Source organism: Triturus cristatus, chromosome 8 (genome assembly GCF_964204655.1).
Source record: "Triturus cristatus chromosome 8, aTriCri1.1, whole genome shotgun sequence".
In the NCBI taxonomy this organism is placed as follows: Eukaryota; Metazoa; Chordata; class Amphibia; order Caudata; family Salamandridae; genus Triturus; species Triturus cristatus.
The window spans coordinates 338,671,276-338,690,317 of NC_140591.1; the positions used below are offsets into that span (position 1 = coordinate 338,671,276).

The following is a 19,042-nucleotide window of genomic DNA, read 5'->3' on the forward strand; positions in this document are numbered from 1 at the left end:
GTAGCACTTTTAAAGCCCACTTACTAAATGTCTCACCAGAGCAGCGCATGCGCTGGCTCAGGTGAGACCTAAAAAAACGAGACGGGATGATAGGAGGTCCTGCTGGCGTGGGGGGCAATGACACATGAGATACAAAATGTTGGTGGGGTGGTGATACAGTCCCCATCTGACCCGGGGGGGGACAATGGAGCACCTGACCATAGTCAGAACAGCGAGGTGACAGCCACATAACAAATTGGGACAGAGTTAGAGATAGGATATCATTGAGCGACGCTGGTTAGTTAAGGAAGGAGGAGTTCACAGAGTTCATAAGTTCATTAAAAACACTATTTTAATTCAAAATTTATATCGCTCAGGATAAAAGGGGGAACAGGGGAGGTGAGAAAAGGAAGGACAACAAACAAAAACAAAAGCGGAAAATGTCGACGTTAGTCATCTCCTCATGTATTAGTAGATCCATGTAGTGATACCATGTATAACTGCTGTAAGATGTTCACTGTTTGTTATAATGGATATTAATACTAAGAAATAATACAAATAATTTTTTTTTTTATTACCAGTACATGTTGCCTTTCTGCTTTAAGTAATGCAACAATTTAGAAATATAAATAAACACTGTGCATGGTTCTTTGATGCCTCTGAATACTAGAGCTTAAGGCAGTCTAGAATAAACGGTAACTATTAATATAAAAGACTGAAGGGAGCCCACTTATGGGTGGACCTGCTCCCACCGGCATGGTCTTAAGTGAAGGATATATAACAGACACATCATGTTTTGCAAAAACGTTGCTAAAATTCAGGAGCCCTATTTTAAGTATGGTTCCTTGACCTCTACACATATTCTCTCATCATCATCATTCAATCTGAAAACCAGATTCCTGCTTTTTCTACTGGTAGATCGGCCTCTCTAAATCCGGTGGATGAATGCCCATCATAGCAGATGCTTTTACCTCTACACATTAGCAGAGATAATAGCAGAACTGAAGGAGCATCCACTGGAGGGATAACTGCCCTCGACCTAGTTCTCAATAGGGTAGATGTGCAGCTGGAAGCTCGAGCAATGAATTTACAATTTCATGGGCTGATTCAATGTTAAGGTCTTCTGCTAAACTAGGACCTATGCCCTCTCCCTAGGAATGTTCAAACTCGATTGCTCTCCATTTGAAGCACATAACTTTCAGTGAATGTATCAACTCCCAGTATTTCCATATCTTAGAGTCCATTAGTTTGTGAGAGGCTAAGAATCAGCAAGGCACAAAGGATGAGCTTTGATATTATGAATCAATCCCAAAATCAAATACCGATCAGAGTGTTTCACAACCGCTTCAAAGGAGAAAGCAGTCATCCAGATAAAGAGAGAAGCTGATTTTCTGAAGCTGCGGAAAGGCAGTCACCATTGTCCAAATCTTGGTAAAAACCCAAGGGGAGAATAATCTACAGTTAGTTTTGGTTTTCCCATTGTGAATCAGAGACACTTCCTGTGTTATGTCAGAATGGGTACCTGAAATAAGCATCCCTCATGTTATTTTTTATTCTGGATGAAAACCAGGACCTGACCCAAAATCAGCATATTGAACATCGGCTGGTAGAGTAACTTGTTGGGATTGTAAAGATATAGAATGGGGTAGGGTCCTCCACACTTTTACCATACAAGAACAAACCTAGGAATATTATCTTAATTCCATTTCTAAGGGAAAATACATTGTTCTAGGAGAATCTCTACCTCCTGCAGAGGAGACTATAGTGCATAGCTGTTTTGAATCAATGAGGGGACCAATACATTTGAATAAATCTGGGTCAAGTAATGGCAGTCGCACCACGTTAAAGGCGGTTCCCCAAAAAAGGCATTGGGAATTCTCACACTTTAATGAGCTACAGGTAAGGCAAGGAGTTGATGTGATGCCTCAACACCTTACTGGAACCGGAGAAGGAGAAGCTGGAGGTAGCTCCTGCCTGGGGTTTGGAGCTGGTCCTCAAAAGAATGAAATGCCGTTACTGGTAAAACGAGAGATGGTTCTCCTTGTAGTACCATCCTGGATAGCATGCAGTGATTTATTCATGAGCATGGTAATTTTGTACTCCTACTCATTGTGCACAGAGACCGGTTATGTCTGTCTGAGGACCTTGTACTCAGTGGCCTAAGGTAGTAGGTAAAGCTTCAATGACGAAGTCACAGCTGCAACCAGAGGTTCAAGTCCATTCCCCTGCAGCAGGGGTTACAGAGTTGATGGTTTCCAAAGACTTGTGGATGGATACCTATTAGTACTTGGTTAGGAGCAGGCCTCTACATCCCTTGGTAGTGTTCTCAAGGTCAGTTCCTGATTCCCCAACCCAGACACACCAAAAAGGGTTTCTGGGGAATGGATACCCAAGACCACTGCCAATGACCAAAGGCCAATGCTGGATGTTCAGGAGCAGGTCTCAGGCAGACAGATGGGCTAGGAACAGCAGGGCTGGTAAAGGCTGTGAAGATGGAGTCTAGGGCTAGCTTATGTGTGCAGGGACTGCACAAAGGTCGGTGGGAATTACAGCTGAGGCACCAGATGCTGAAGGCTAAGTACTGGTACTCATACACTTATCTTGCATAAAGAGTCTGAATGAGCATGTAGCTGAAATCTGCACTTCACAGGTCAGGTAGCTCCACAGACCCCAATATACTCAAAGTAGCACACAGAGCACAAGAAAGGAAGGAAGGGGGACATGCCACCTTTTCAAACATTTAATTTCATTAAAACATCTTCAACGGATTGGTGTTCTTCTCAGAGGATGAATGGAAAATGTTTAAAATTAGTAAAACAATGTTACAAAATTGGTCATGAGCACACCAATTAATATTGTACGAAAAATAAACATTCGGTACAACAGCTGGTCTGGTTCATTCATGTGCCAATAATTACAGAAGTCGGAACGTTTCGATCGATCCACAGAAAAGTACTAATTTCACGTGTGCCACCACATATTTGAACCAAATTAAGTTTCTACTTAATTATTAAACAAGCTTTCAACATTGGCCTTCATGATATGCAGAACAAATATTAGATTCACTGTAGCAGTGTAGCAGAAGTGAAGAAAAAACACACACCAAATTAAGAACAAAATATGAGCAAACGAAGATAAGATTTGCACAAGCAACAAGGTTTTACTCCCTGACAGATTCTAAGTGAAGATTACATATGCACCCTTTGCAAGAGTCTAAGGTATTATGATTTAAATGTGTCCATGCGTGATATATGCCTCTACATGTGGGAATGTAATAAATGGTTTGCATAATTTATTAATGTTCGAGTATTCACATGCATTTATGTACCTGCTAGGTATGTGTTAACTATAAATACAGAGCCAGACCTAAAGAATTCCCAACTTTAGCTGTAAACTGACAAAAGCACACTCCATCTCAAGTGCTTTAATCACCTTATCAGGAGGGCCATCCCACCACCACAAGGAATATGCAACTCCCTCCTGCCTCCCCTCAAACCCTCCTCTGAGATCACCTTCATGCACCTATCCCCCATTATTTTGTATAGAGAGCGAGGAACTGCTAGAATTCCCCAATCCTTGAATATTCCATCAAATGTACATCTCCGCAAGTGCTGATCTTCCACGCATCATCGCTTTGCCCCTCTTAGTTTAAGCCTGAGCAGTTCCCAGTATTTTAATCAATCCCACCTACAACACAATACACCCTATACTCCACTACAACAATTTGCTTATATATTCCCTGCAGGCAATCTTTCTGCAGGATTGGCCCTGCAGACTATGACTTGAGCCTGCGGCTGTTGCAGCAGAATTTAGGCCTCCTCTCTGTTGTCATCTTGGATTGTAGATTGAGAAGCACATGACTCCCTTTGTGAAGCAGTGGATCCTTTAAAATGACAGGAGCTCTGGATCCAAAATAAGAGCAGAATGGGACCAGCCATAAACTCCATTCACAAATACTCCTTGGTGGAAGCCCAGTGTTGCCTGTGCCTAGTTTGGAATGCAAGAGCAAACCACTACTACCTCCAAGCACACAGATACCAGCTGCCAATATTAGTTCAGGCCCTGTTAACTCAGGAAAGCTCTAACAGGAGGTGATCCTATTGCCGGAGGGGAGGCATGGAGACTGGTTTACTAGTGAGAGCATGTTTTGCTGCCTGTGTGCTCCTCACACTGTATTTGCACTATTTGGCTAGGTTGTCATCATAATCAAATATTCTTTATTTGGTTTATGCAACCATAACAGATATTTACATATATAATTTAAAACAGTCAAAGGGTACATTTTAGAAGACAATAAAAAAACATTGTGTTTTATTGTGTCGACAGTTGATTTTGGTCATACGGGCCACGTTGTTAGCCACCTTAATGATGGGCAGAGGACTCAAACCCCCCCCCCCCGTCTTAAGAGATATAAAGTCCGTATATACATCATAAAAGGGTGTAGTGTTATGGGGTTGTTACACACAAAGGCTAACACTCACAGTATTTTCTTTCAATAGACATTTCAAGAGATATTTGTGACAAAACATCACAAAATAGCATATTACCACGGACTGTACATGTTACATCTAACTAGTTAAAATGATTTTTGTGAACACCATTAAGTGTCATTCATAAATGTAAATATTTCAAATTGTCAATTTTATCTCTGGCACTGCTTTATACGCTGCCATAATCATTTCCCTACTTGATTCCTTAGGCGTACGACTGCAAAAATAAATGAATAGATCATTAAAGATATGTATTCGGTTTGTAGAAGCTGGAGATAGTACAATGCTGACCTACACTTTCCAGTGTTTAAAGCCCTGATTAACAGGATTATAAATGCTTTCCATGGATCAATGTGTAATCTATAGAAAAAGAGAAAATGCAAAATATTCTGGGGATAGTTTGAGTCACATGGACATGGTTCAAAGAGGGAGTCACAATGTATTTTACTAGGGTACGAGACCAGAAGATGGGCAATATTGAACCTGAGCATTGTCAGGTAATTCGTTTGCGAATGACATTGTGGAAAGAAAAAGGTATGATTGCATGCGTTCAATAGTTACAAGGGGGAAGATATTCTGCCACTCTCTTCTTTGATCCCCTATGCGTGTTCTCTTTGCTCTACAAGTGTATTTAGAACATCGTGCTTTAGCTGATGCCTGGGAATGGCGGTAACAAGTTGCAGGTTATGGAAGTAATCAGCTCTCTGAAAGTTCGAGCTGCATCTTCACATATATTATTAACCATGGGATTTTATGTGTCTGGTCAAGGGACAGGCAGTCATAGATTATTGCTTGGTTAAGTGCAGGTTCGTCCTTTGCCCAAATATTGCACCATAACATTAGGGGAGCGATTTGGATAGGATCTTCTCGGGCGACCAAGTCTACTTCCTTGTGGCATAGAATTTTTGGAAGACTATTTGGGACTACCGGGAGTCTTCTCAGAAATAGATTTTCTGGTTTTTGTGAGACTAAGACATTGCAAAACCACACACTGCTGCCCTGTACATAATGACAGAGCAGCAGCGTGCAGCATAGATGTTGATTAGTGCATCAAGTGGTTAGGAGCCTAATTTTCTTGCAAATCTGAAAACAGCCTTGACCGAAACACAGCCGCGCCTAGGCTAGGTAGTCATAGTTGGGTCTAGTGCCATTCTGCTTCTCCCTGGTCATGGGCTAGTTTGCATTGTGAGCACACAAAAAATATTCAGAACTGTTTGCCCTTCTACTCCTTCAATCTGGCACGAATTTTAACAATAGTTTTTCAGGAAAGTACAAAGAGGACCAAGCAGCAGACTTTCCAATTTGTATAGCATATCTACATAAAATTCACACAGCTAACCATAATTTTGAAAAAGCTGTCCACTGTAGTGCTGTTCAAAACCTACACATAGTGGCTTGTTTTAGCATATATACTTTGTGCGACATCGGTCAGTGTATTTGTAACTCACTGACACTACGGTTACAGCTGATCACTAAATCATTTTCCATGACAAGACATTCAGGCAAGGTGTCAAAAGGGACGGTCATAAGATTAGTCAGGATAATATTCAAGTCTCATGACAGTACTTGGATAGTATGTGGTAAAATAAGCCTCACTGTGCCTTCTATGAATGGTTTAGTTCTATAAAGACTAAATATGAACTGGTGTTCCCTATTTTGTAAATAAGCTGGAACAGGTGGCAAAGATAAGTGTATTGACATGTAAGCTATTCAGCATTGCTTTTGTGTCAACATATCCTGAAAAATGTCCTGCACTGTGACCTGCACAAAAAAATAAAAACATTTGTCAACTATGGTGTGCAAACTGTCTACATTTTCCCATTAACAGATTTGAGCTGCAGAACAATGCTTCCTTGAAGGCATACCAACTATGTTTGTAGAAGAAGTTAAATTCTGTGAATTACGGCAACATCTCAAGAAGCTGCAACTTGGAGGCAGAGTGCAATATACTCCCTCGTGCTCTGCTGAGAAGATAGCTTAAAAGCTGTAGCTTGTTATGTCTCTCAAGCAACATCTCCATTGCAAACATGGCCACATTAGAACGACCAGGATCGTAGTCATTAACCTTTGGCACCCAGAATGGGAAACGTGTACGCAAATATCCTGGACAAAATGATCAGGGTACGTGAAGACATAATGTGAACATATTAGGTCTTCTCTTGTGGCAAACTGACATGGCAGTTGTGATCCAACCTTAAAAGTATGCACAAATTATCTGCATATATTTTCCATTCAAGCATTCCTGAACTTTCCCGCTTCGTATGACTGCCTAGTCACTATTAATGCACAGTGCACATTTTCATAAGACATGTACCTGCACTGCCGATGTCCAATGCAATACCTTGTGTCAATATGGGCAAAAACAGAATTAATTCCATTATGCTTCTACATATAGCACAGGTTGCTTGTATTGTTCACACAGATCAAGACCATTTGGCAGGATAAATGTGTGTGGAATCAATAAATGGGTCTGGAACGATCTAAGTGCTAAACTACTGCCCCAAGCTGCAGTAGACTGAGGTAATGGTATGCTTCTTTCAACATACACATACACTGTATGTAATTTTCTCCCACAGATGCCCTCAACTCACCTGGAATGCAATGGTTGTAATGATCATCTGCAGTCGCATGTTTGGAAAGGCTGTGCACATCAGTACATATGGTATATAACAACTGCAGACATGTTTAATTCTCACGCACAGCCAGCTTTTAAGTTTTGGTATATACCAAATCTACTCATACACAGAGTCTTTATAAAAATACATCAAATGTGACAATTACAATCAATGTATTCCAGGCCAGCTGAGGGCACCCTTGGGGTTGAAAAGAGCTATCAAGGACAATACCAATTACAGTGGCCTTTGGCCCAACCCACTGCTAACTAGGTCAGCTTTCGACTTAATTTCATTTGCTTACTTACTTATAAGATGGCTTTCCTTCCTCTTCTTGTGTTTGTCACTCACATGAGCATAACTTCTTTACCATTCTTTTCATTGGACGACTTGTATCCTTCCACTGCTTACACTCAGAGCGCATGTTTTCTTGTTCTCTCATGTGCTGCTTCAACAATGTAATTCTCAACCTGTGCTCTTCAGGTTGCTCTCCCATCCCCTTTGAAACTTATCTGTTACATCTCCTCCCAGCCCCCCTCAAGTTTCTTTTGTTTCTATAGTCTTACATTTCTTTGATTTCACACCCTCCCCACCCCCAGCAGCAGTCAAGTCCTTTGCTGACCTCATCAACTGCTGCAACTTAATTTTTTTCAAACCCCCCCCCCCCCCCCCCCCCGACTTCCCTTAATTACCATTTTTTTAAATACATAATTTATTCATTTGTTTACTTCTTGGGAGGGCATGGTAGAAGCAATTTGAGGCAGGCTGCTCCTATCTGCAGGTTTTTATTTTTTAATTAACTGTTCCATCTGCCATCTTGAAAGGGTGAATAAAAATAAAATGGCCTCCACATTATGACACATGCATGCGTGATGACACTAGGAGCGCCAAGCATCATGACGCATGTGTGAGGACGCATGCACATGTATCCATCTTCGCACCTTAATTTATTTATTTTTTTGTTGATGCGACATCTACAATAACAATTTTTTTCCCCCAATACTGAACTGTCCTGGCAAAAAAGCATAGGCCAAGCCAATAGGTTCTCACTGGCAAGGCCAAAAGGTGAGGCTTTTTTGTTTTAGCTTGACACCACCTATGAGAAATCCTTGGAATGCTTGCCTGTGACCACTGAAAGGCTGCCCATTCCTGAATTTGTTTGATCTGCAATTGGGCATTGAGACGAACGCAACAATAAAATCATCTGCAACAAAAGACTCAGTTTCCAGAGATTGTAATCTCTGGTCAAGGAAAATAAAGTTCAGAAAAACACATAATTAAGAAAAGCCCACAACAAAAGGGTATGGTTTGAGATGCAATGGATCCAAACGGATGAAGTATCGGAATGGTTTGTGGGACTTGTGCTGCCAATCGCACTTTACTGCAAGCATCGAAGTACGGATAGACATAATTGACTGGCAGTGCAAATTAACTGCGGACATTGACAGAGGTTTTCTGAAGACCTTCAGCAGAGACCTTATCAAAATGGCCAGTGAATGCTTACAGCCCAATATTGTCATGCAGACTCTGTCCTACAGCAAAGGTATGACCGTGCAAAGTTGAAGTCTTGAAGTGTAACTTTCTAAGTCATATTCCTGTGATCTAGGATAGGTCTTCATGTACCACCCTTCATTAAGATAAGGAAGTAAACAAAGTACACCCTTGGCTTCTTCCGGCTAAGGAAAACTCAGGGGGTGTAACTTCTTCTAAGAGTAATGGAAAGTCTTTTATCCTTGTGGTATATTTCTGTGTTGGGGTGGAACTTGGATTACTGTTTAAATAAATGGGGTATCTGTAGATTATTGCATCACTCTTTGTATTTGCCACCTGAAATTAAGGAATACTCAGTCTTTCTTCAACTGTTGTAATGTGGCGGTGGAATGTGAGACTTCACTGCCTGCCATAGTAGTTTCATTCTGCTCAGAGTGCAGCTGGTGCACAAGTGATATACCACAAAAGTACGGTCTCTTGTATCCTGCCTCATGTGGCCATCACTACTCACTGAATAATCTTTTGAAGTCTCTGAAATCACTTCGTATGGTTAAGATCTACTTTAGGGCCTACACAAAATGGTCTTTCCTGTTGTGTAACCCGTCAGCCCAAATGTCATCTGCTGAGTTTTTCTTGATCTTCAAGGACTTGGAGGCCTTGGGGCCAAACAACTCTTGTCCGGGGCAGGTTCAGCAAGCCGATCTGTACCTCTAGTTTGAACCTAGAGACCCGCAACAAAGCATGGAAGTGAGAAAAGGTATTTGTGGAGATTAAGAACTGTGGTCCACCCATGCACAAAACATATGTTTCGAGGTAGAGCGGCCTGTGGAATCACAACTGTATCTTTGAAGACTGGTTTCAGTTGCATCTTCATTGAAGCTGAAGCACATTTGTAAAGCAGGTCTTGGGATTCTCATTGTGCATCTCATCTGTGCCATCGCTTGAGCAATGTCAAAAGCTGGAAATGATGCTGGTCTTCTTTCTCCACACCTGAAACAGTGGAGAGTCTTGGGATTTATTCCTTATCCTCAGGGTGTTTCTGTAGGGGCATCTGTCTCTCCTTCTCACAAAACCGAGTTATCCAGCACGCCTTCAGAACACAATCATCTTTTAGCAGCAAAATATCCAACACTGGACACTCCGCTTTGTTGTGATCCCTGAGCAAACAGATTGCAAACCAAATTTTCATCCTCTCCGGGTACTCAAGCAAGGATCATCATCTGAATAGAGTACTTTCCCAACTTATGTCAATGTCAATGTCAAAGATTTTTATATAGCGCACAAATCACCAAAGGTCGCAGGACTTACAGTTTTAAGTTAGTAGGGGCCATTATCATTTTAACTGGGACCTTGAGAAAGGCCCTGATAATCCTCACAGTCGACAATGCTTCCTCTCAGTCTCTGCTGGTTATGTGCAATGCAGATATTTTGTCACCCTTCTGTCAATGGAAAATCCCATGTAGTGCTTCGGCACCAAGCAGAATATCAAATAAAAATATTGAAGATGAAGTCTGTGTTCGGGCGCATTGTAGGCTTCAGAGTCTTACAGGGATGAGTCATACCGGTCAAGTTTGGAGCCAGTTTTGACAAAAACGATGTGAAATATTCAGAGGCTAACAGTAAATTGGGAATATCTACAATGGAGACAACCGGTAAGCAAATCGTTGTGGGTTCTTGTCAAGTGTGCTTTGGGAAAACATCAAACAAATGTTCACTCAAAGGTAGCTTACGGCGAGTGCAAACAACATGGCAAGGATACACAAAATCCATACTTAATGCAGCACTACATTTATATATCCAAAAGCAAAAGTACCATGAACTTCAACAATTTGTAAGAAGCAGACAATTACGCATCGAGCAAAATATTACCTGTTAAAATCAGTATTATGAGAACGGAGAAAATGTCTGGATATTTGGCTAATACTCCCGGGGCATTCATGGACATGTACTGTTCACAAAATGTCTCAATGCGCCTGCCGATCAGCTCGTCAAAGGTTGCACTCCAAGCTCTTGCGACGCTTGATGTTCCTGAAAGCAATCACGAAGAAACGGTTTAAAAATGGTCAGGCACCGACATATGCTCAAAAGTTTACAAATAATGCTATACTTTTGAATAACATACAAGAGGTTACGTTAAAAAGGAATAGGTTAAAGACGCATACAAAAATAATGTGCTCAGTAAATCTTTTAACTAGGCAATACAAAATGTGTGTAGTGCTAACGCTTTAACTACAAGATAACGGATATTTTTAGATTCAAAGGGTCTCAAAAAATTGTTCAGGCGTGTAATTGAAATAAGTAGATACCAACTTGAATTTAATATGTACAAACACACTTGCGAACAGAACAAGTAAGCCTAACACCCACCGATAGTCACATTGTCCCCCAAAAAAGATATTCCGCAATCTTTATCCTTGCACTGTAACATTGCCACATCAATGCTACAAAGACCCCTTACGTATGACATCCTTTCTACTGGTTTATGTCACTAGAGTTCAGTCCCTCCACCCCGTCATCTTTCTGACATTTTAGCCACTTCATTTAGTTGATAGAGCAAGCCAATTACTAACTGCAAACCAATAAACACATGCTAAAGCGGTAAGAGACCCATCATTGCTGGGGCCAAATTTCAATGTCTTCAAGTGCAGGCAACAATATGATGCTCTTTTTCCCCACAGCCAATTAGGTTTTCACAACAGGGGAATATATGCACAGAATCCTTTGGCATTTGGCTTATTTGTGAGCCTTTCAAATGTCAATGGATAACTGAAGGCTGCAGGGAGGTCACTAATTTGCACAGGATCACACATATGGTGAAGTAAGGACACAAAGAGTACCACCCAGATCAGACCAATATCAACCACTCACTCACTATACGACAGTGACTGCCAAGTACGTGCTGGAGGACTACAGAGAAAACAACCGATTTCCCAACAGTTCACTCTTTTGATTGCTAGTAGGACTGGGTCAAAGACACTCACAATGTTCTTTCATGAACTATGCTGGAAACTACCTTCTGATATGATTCAGTCTCTGCGTCAAAAGGGAGTTCCAGTTGAACATGTCTGCCTACTGATTTTATTTGTTTTTGGACCAGGTGTTACTTGGGTTACATATGGTGCCATTGAGAGGCACCCCATGTTTCACATTAATTTACAAAACATGGGCTAGGGCTTTCATAGCTGGGTGGTTTTGAAAGCTTGCCCCTGATTTCTGTAAAACAGGTATGAACACCGTCAGGACAAAGTTGCTCTTTTCTTATGCCAAAAGAGATTAAATGATTACCACTGAGTTGAGTCATAGCAACAAGTGTTTGACAGTAGTATGAAACAACTGTAGCAAGCACTACATTAAAAGTTACTATTTTTGTTATATTCATGCACCCAACATACATCGCAACAAAGCATGTGCATAAAGCAGCTTAAAGTTGAATGTCAACCAGCTATTGTTTAATATTAAGTGATTTTGTCAATTATCTGTATTGCGCTTTGCGAAATAAAGGACTGCGTTCAGAAGAGATGGTAAGTGTGTGCATGGCTAAAATGCTTTGTGGTCTTCAACAAAATCAAAACTATAAAGAGAACACTCAGTCCTATGGGCCCTAGTCAGCCTTGCTTCCAGTGCTCAGTTGTTCATGGTAGGACTGGTGATGAAATGAAGCTCCTAACAATGGTCCGTTAAATTATGTGATTATTCTGCTCGAGGTAGTCCCTAGAACCCACAACATTTACCTGGAAACCTCAAACATCAGTTTGTACAGCACACCTAGTGACCTGTTGGCCTTCAAAATAACATTTATCACAATATAGTGCCACATCTAAAAAGAAAGACAGCAGACACCTTGGCTAGCCCATCGTGCAATAAGTAAAACAGTATTAAACCCAGCTTGTTTAAGGCTTCAGTCTATGACACAGGTTTGATGTGTGGCAAAATATTTTAAGATTCAATACTGGCGATTCAGAAAAAAGAACCTGGCAACATGTCATAATGTTATTCTGATTCTGACAAGACTCTGCGGGGTTCATTTACTTACACGGATTAGGAAATGCTCTCAATTTTGACAAAAGAGTTGAGGCACAATGAGATTAAGGCTTCTGCCCAAGAGTTTAAAAAGTGGTCCCATGCAAAGGGCAATACAGTGACGAGTCTCTGATCTCAAGTATACTCTGGTTTATTTACAGAAATATTTTTGTATAATCAACTGAATGTGTGTAGAGTCACTCCGCCAGAGAACTTAACAAAATACTTTCTTTAAAAAGTAAGTTATGAAAAGCATCTTAAATTATTAACAGACTCCGTAATCTAGCATATGCAGAGGCCTACCATAACAACAATGATGGTGCAGCTACGGCGCAGGCTAAACCCAAAACCATGCATGGATCTGACAAAGACAACACTCTCATATTTAGAATCTGGAATAATAAGGCCAATGACATAGGTAGACTCTTACTACAATTCAAACTCTGGCATAGCAGCCTCTATTATAAGGGCCTGGATGTAATAAGAATCTTACTATATTACGCTATATATGGCATGACACCAGAAGATGCAAGTTATGCCAGGGACTAGGTAGTTTTGCATAACTCTCCAAAACTCAGTACTAGGGAAGCCAGCAAGTAAACGTTTCAACACCACTGCTCTGGATAGGATTATTAGTTTCCGTTTTGATTATGACTAGAGCAGGAGGAATAAACGACATTGACTAGGATTCTATATCTCACCAGCCCCATCTATGGAAGAGGTGTGGCGCCAGGGCGACTGACTCCGGAATCTGGGGATCAAAGTTCGATCCCCGGCACCGGCGGCAGATTAGCCCAGCACCATGTGACTCTGGGCAATAGCTTTCTTAATCTTCCCGATGGCCTCCAGCGCCTAGAGACCCTTACAGGTGATTGTTCGCGCTTTACAAATGTGGATTATCATCTACTGTCAACCTACTTGAGATATCACCCGAAATCTCGATGTACTTAGTAAACTGTAACCTATAGCCTTTTCTTCTGATGCAAGAGTGAAGACAACTGAAGGGGGGGGGGGGAGTAGTACGTGCTTCAAATAGAAAGAAAATGAGGAGCACAAATATATGGTCACTCAAACATGGGATTCGAAATCAGACAGTCGTTGCCCTTTAAAGTGTCACAGCAAGCTTTAGACAAAGGTGTGCTCATCTGAAAGAGTAGAGTATTGACTTTAGAGGAAAGATGGAAACCAATACGAGACAGCCTGCGGAGGGAATCTGAAGGTTGATAAATTGACACCTGGGCATAAGTTCTGGAAAAAAAGCACTAGTCAGCCCATTGTCATGGCATATTTAAAAGTTGCCAGAGAAGTTTATACACAAAGGACAACCCTTGTGCTAAATAACATTACCTTATCTTTCCTGACAGTACAACATCATTAGGACATAGATTACAACTGGTGGAATGTCTTATTACAATCAAATGCAAATTAGAAAGGCTGTTATCTATGGCTGGCCTTGCTTTCCGGGGTGACTATATTATCGTTCAAGCACTCACTGTCAACTCAGAACTTGACACTAAAGACCAATCAAAACTTTTGAAAAAACCTCACCCATAAGAATGGGTGCATCATTTGTACAGCCCTTTGTTCTCCTATTTAGCCCTGTGTGTGTGAAGCACATCTCCTGATTTCATGTATAAATGTTTTAATGCAAGCATGCCTCTAACAGGAGTGGGCTTATATCTAGGAACCTGGGTTGGAGAAGGAGTTTATGAATTAAGACTCTGCCTCAAAACATCAAAAATTATTTATATGTGCCTGCACCAGGCTCTTGAAATCTAGAAACTATACAAAGTAAATAATAGAGTCTCCACCTGTTGGCTTTATGCTGTACTCTGGTCATTATATTGACCTAAATTCCTTTTAGAATGGCGTTTGAAATCAGGTTGCCCCGCAAACTGCAGGTAAAATGTAAACACTGGCTCTCTTATACACGCACACACAGACTCCTAATGACAGTCTCACTACATTCAGCTTCTAGGACACAACTGCCCTGTCACTTGTAATTCAAAGCTCTTACCTTTTCTAGGATGCAAGGGTATAAACAGGTCAAAAATGACCAGTCTTTCCAGTGTACGAAGACTAAACCATTTTGAGTCCCTGCTGAGATCATAGCATGAATCAAGAAAGCCTAATATCTCTATTAGGGGAGAGGGAGTAAGGAAGTGAGAGCTGGCTGTATGCCTGGTGTTCAAGTTTGGAAGGTCTGTGCAGTCACCACAAGGAGTCGGATCCCAACTACGTCCTGGGTCACCCACCAGACAAATGGCCCTATGTTGGTGACCTGCCATATATCACACATGTACTACCTTCCTTCTCTTGCTGTACATCCCAATCAAGGATTGCAGAGAGCTCCTGAAGGTCTGGAACACCTAAAGAAATCTGTCTGCTGGTGGCTCGAGTCAGCCTAACACAGACATCACAGTAATCTTACTGTAAAGAATAACAGGTCTTCTCATTATCACAGATATACAGCAGGAAAGCTCAATTACTGTACAGTCAATGTTTTTGTAAGGACCAATAAACAAATTCCCCAGAAATGAGTAACGGTAAAAAAAAAAAAAGTCTGGAGGATTGGATCTGTGTTTACACATTTTATCAAAAAATAACAGCCGAGAACGTTAATGGAGACATTGCTTTGACAAACCGATGCCCTTCAAGGAAAAATGGTATCATTATTTGGATCTCAATACTAGAAGAAGCTACAGACCACACACGGACCGGTCACGTCCAATGGATTCTCTTATGTGCAACAATGAATGTCTCGGATTCTCAGGACTATCTAGGCATTGTCTGCTAAAAATTAACAAACATTCTTCATGCTGAGCAGGAATATAAACTTTCACATGATCTCAAGTTCCATGACGATCCAATTTCCTAAGGAAGAATGGACTCCTATGTTTAAAAAAAAAGAAAAAAACACGCCGACTTCACCGGCACATCTGGTCGATATCAAATCTATTGCACACAAATACAAGCTCTCCTTTTCTATTTATATTTATTCTCCATCAATCTTTAATATTTATTTTGCCCTATGCTTTTAAATCCAGTCCAGGGTAACCCTCTTTAGAACTTCCCAAAGATAGAAGTATTGTTGACGGGAGTAAATCAGATTGAAGGAGATACCCACCATGAACAGTGACTCTGACCACAGTGACTCTGACCACGCTGAGAAGTGAAACACTAGAGCTATATTAATGTATAGTATGTTTGAAAATCAATGCCACTAAGCGGAGCTCACAAAGGTTGTTCCTCTGCACAGAGTTGGATCCATTGTAGGCTCATGTATTTTCACAGGAAGTAGAGTCTCGCGTTGTACTTTCCAGAAGTGTAGCGCAGTCGTGAATCATTGCTCAAGCATACCAGAGTAGAGGCTGCTCCTCAGGTTTTAACCAACCTCCAACCAAAAGGTCACAACTCGAAACCTCCCTGCTTCACTGACTTGAACAGGGCAGGCGACCAACAGTGGAATATTTAGAAAAATCCAGCTAATCGCGCTGGCGATTTCACTATTAACTTAACATGGGATTCTGCGTTTTCAGTGGCCACCTCATTGCTACTGCAAATAATGATTCAACTGCATGCTTCATTCGATGTAGAGCTGCCACAGAGACAAACTGGAAATGCAAATGACTGGACTCCTTCCTACACAGTTTGCCAAAGGAAACCCACACCACACGGATCTCTGAACATTAGAATTCCTTTCCCTCTTTGGTGTGCTTGTAATACAATTTGTGTTTATTCCCATTCATTAGTTTTGACCTACACTTTGGGCGTCACATTTTGTTTATAAACAACAGATTTGATAGAGAAAAAGGAGGCCTAAAAAGAAAAGTTTGAGGGGGAAAAAAAAGATTCGAAGAGAAATAAACAAGATGCAAATGCATTATTTGATATAAATCCTAGCAGTCAAGAAGAAAATGGTTCTGTTCATATACTCCTCACTGGAACGCAACTCCAATCCTACGTGTAAAAAAATAAACAAATATGGCTCAGAGTGGCTAAGATAACACTATACGATGTTCCACTAAAAAGATTTGGTTTTACATTTTTAACCCACATTCCTCCCCAGTAATTATAAAACAGAGACGTGCATGCAACTTTGGCAAATCTTTGGTCATGCCCATATATTTTGATCCCTAGCCATACTAGGGACGTGAGATACACTGAAATGTAATGTTTTTGAATTCACACTTGTTTGAAAACTTACCTTCCGCATTTAAATGTGGTTTGGCTCAATCTAAACTGCCATGAAAACACATTTATCAAACTGACAATATTGTGGTTTGTTTTGAGAATTACTTTTAGTGAAGATAGAATCAGCCTAGACCATTCCTGTTCTCATACTTTTCAACTTCAGTCCAACTCAAACCAAGATGTGACCAGTCCCAGTAAAAACATGGTTCTAGTCAATGAACCAGAGCAAGAATACTGCGCTATATTTCAAAATTAACAAAAGCCTTAGTTTTTCTTTCAAATGCCCAACATGTGAATAATGAAGAGGACAGGTGTTAATATAGTTTAAATACAACATGACTGAATTGAGAAATGTCACTTTATGTACAATGGCAAATTTAATGGCAAACCTACTTGAAAGTAAGGAAACTGGACACAATACAACTGAAATATAATGTAAAAGGAATAGGAAACCAGCATCTGCAAAACAAATAGGTCTTGCCTTTCGACCCTAATGGTAATGGCAATGCTTATATTGCAATGCTGCAGAGCACAGGCAAGAAGAAATGATTTTTGACAATGCTGTGAAGAAACAGAAAAAAAAAAAAATCGCAATGACGTGTACACTTATCACGCAGCTGCCATTTTGCTTTCGGTTTCATTTACCGTTTGATTGAGTGGTAAAAAAAACTAATTTAAATGGGGTATGAAAGCACTTTCATGAAATTGAGAGGTCCTGCAGGAAATGGCAGCTGCCCAGTCCTCCAAAAATAACATACAAGAGTGCTTGGTATTGAAGGAGTTAGCGGTTAGTAGGGGAGAAGGCAGCACAGGAAGCCACAGAGGATCCCGAGGCGTGGGGAGAGGGAGTAAGAGAAAAAAGAAAAAAGAAAAAAGTTGGATGCGGAAGCAATGGATGAGTGGGAGCAAATCATGGTCTCGTGTGTTCAACTTGTTGAACAACAGTTTTCTAGCTTTCTTTTCGTAGAATGAAATGTATTCATTTACAAGCTTACATTCAAAGGTTCTTCCCTTTCCGCACACAGACAAAAAATATTAGAGGGAACATTAGTCCACAAGATGGCTGTCACAAACACAGTTAAAAGATCTTTGAAGGCAAGATCTAAAAACAATGTTGTATGCTGAGCCTATATTTTCACTATGACAGAACAAGTCTATCTCCTCATCCTCTGGACTACAGCAATTCTAGCGATGGTCAGATCAATTCTTAAACAGAGTGAATTTTTTTTTTAAAAACCCTATATGTACAATACACTTTTACCTACAAGTAATTCACTTTTTGTGACAATTCACACACATTATGTTGGTGTGTAAGTAAAATAAACATGTAGTGATTAACTTAATTTTTTTTTCATCAACTAATACAAGTTCAAAAAAAAATTATGACAGCAGAACTGTTCATTCTTCAGGAAAAATCCAACGAAAAATATCAACAATTTGTTCCTTACCCTTGCAAAATTCATGACTTGTGCTAGCTTGAAGTAGGAATATACTACTACCTGAAGGACAGCGATCACATTTCTATTTTGTGAATCTTAAACCATGCTTTGCAATTCGCTCCTTTGTGCAATAATGCTCACCTGACCTCAAGTGGCCTAACAAACCAGATTCCATGGCCCCCTGGAGCGGGTCCAATGGATTCACCCACAAAGTCCTCACAGAAGCAGGAAGCATGCACAAACAGAATACCTGAAGAGTTATGTACAGAAAGTAAGAATCTGAAAGAATTATGTCTCAAGCGAAGCAAGTTTGCCTTTTTAGACCAGTATGGATTTAACAATATGTGCTATCAAGACAGCAATGCAATTACTGATGTAGCTGGTTCTCAAAAGTCCTCTTCTAGCTTACAATAGTTCACATTCAGAGGACACAGCCTCAGCAGGCAGACAACCAGAGATAACCATATCAGCTGCTAAGCTGCAAGCATATTGAGCTGGCTACAGAGGGTTCTTGGAACTTGCATGTCAGTCGCTCAGCTTTCAGAAATTTCATTTTACTTTAATTTCCTCTTTCTATACTTAGAATAACTTCTGGAGATTGCAGGACTGCTTTCTGATTCGAATGTAAAATAAAATACCTTGCACTATTTTCCTCCCAGCATTTCAAACATATTGGTTTCCCCGAGGTCCTCGTCTAATTTGAATGAAGAAGCATGGTCTTTATTAAGCGGACACTGAACTGCACATTTTACTCCTCTGTGGCACATGATTCTCTACAAGGCAGAATGTCATTATTACCTAAATGTAATTTCTTCGA

At 40.6% G+C, this 19,042-nt stretch overlaps 1 protein-coding gene across 2 annotated transcripts in view; it reads right to left on the reverse strand.

Annotated features, from left to right (window-relative positions):
- Positions 1 to 19,042, reverse strand: part of SLC7A1 (solute carrier family 7 member 1) — a 509,165-nt gene that overhangs the window by 235,812 nt on the left and 254,311 nt on the right. For both annotated transcript variants that reach the window (XM_085621651.1, XM_085621652.1), the window contains exon 4: positions 10,442 to 10,600. In XM_085621651.1, the coding sequence (XP_085477777.1) occupies positions 10,442 to 10,600 (159 nt within the window). The remainder of the gene's footprint in view (positions 1 to 10,441; positions 10,601 to 19,042) is intronic.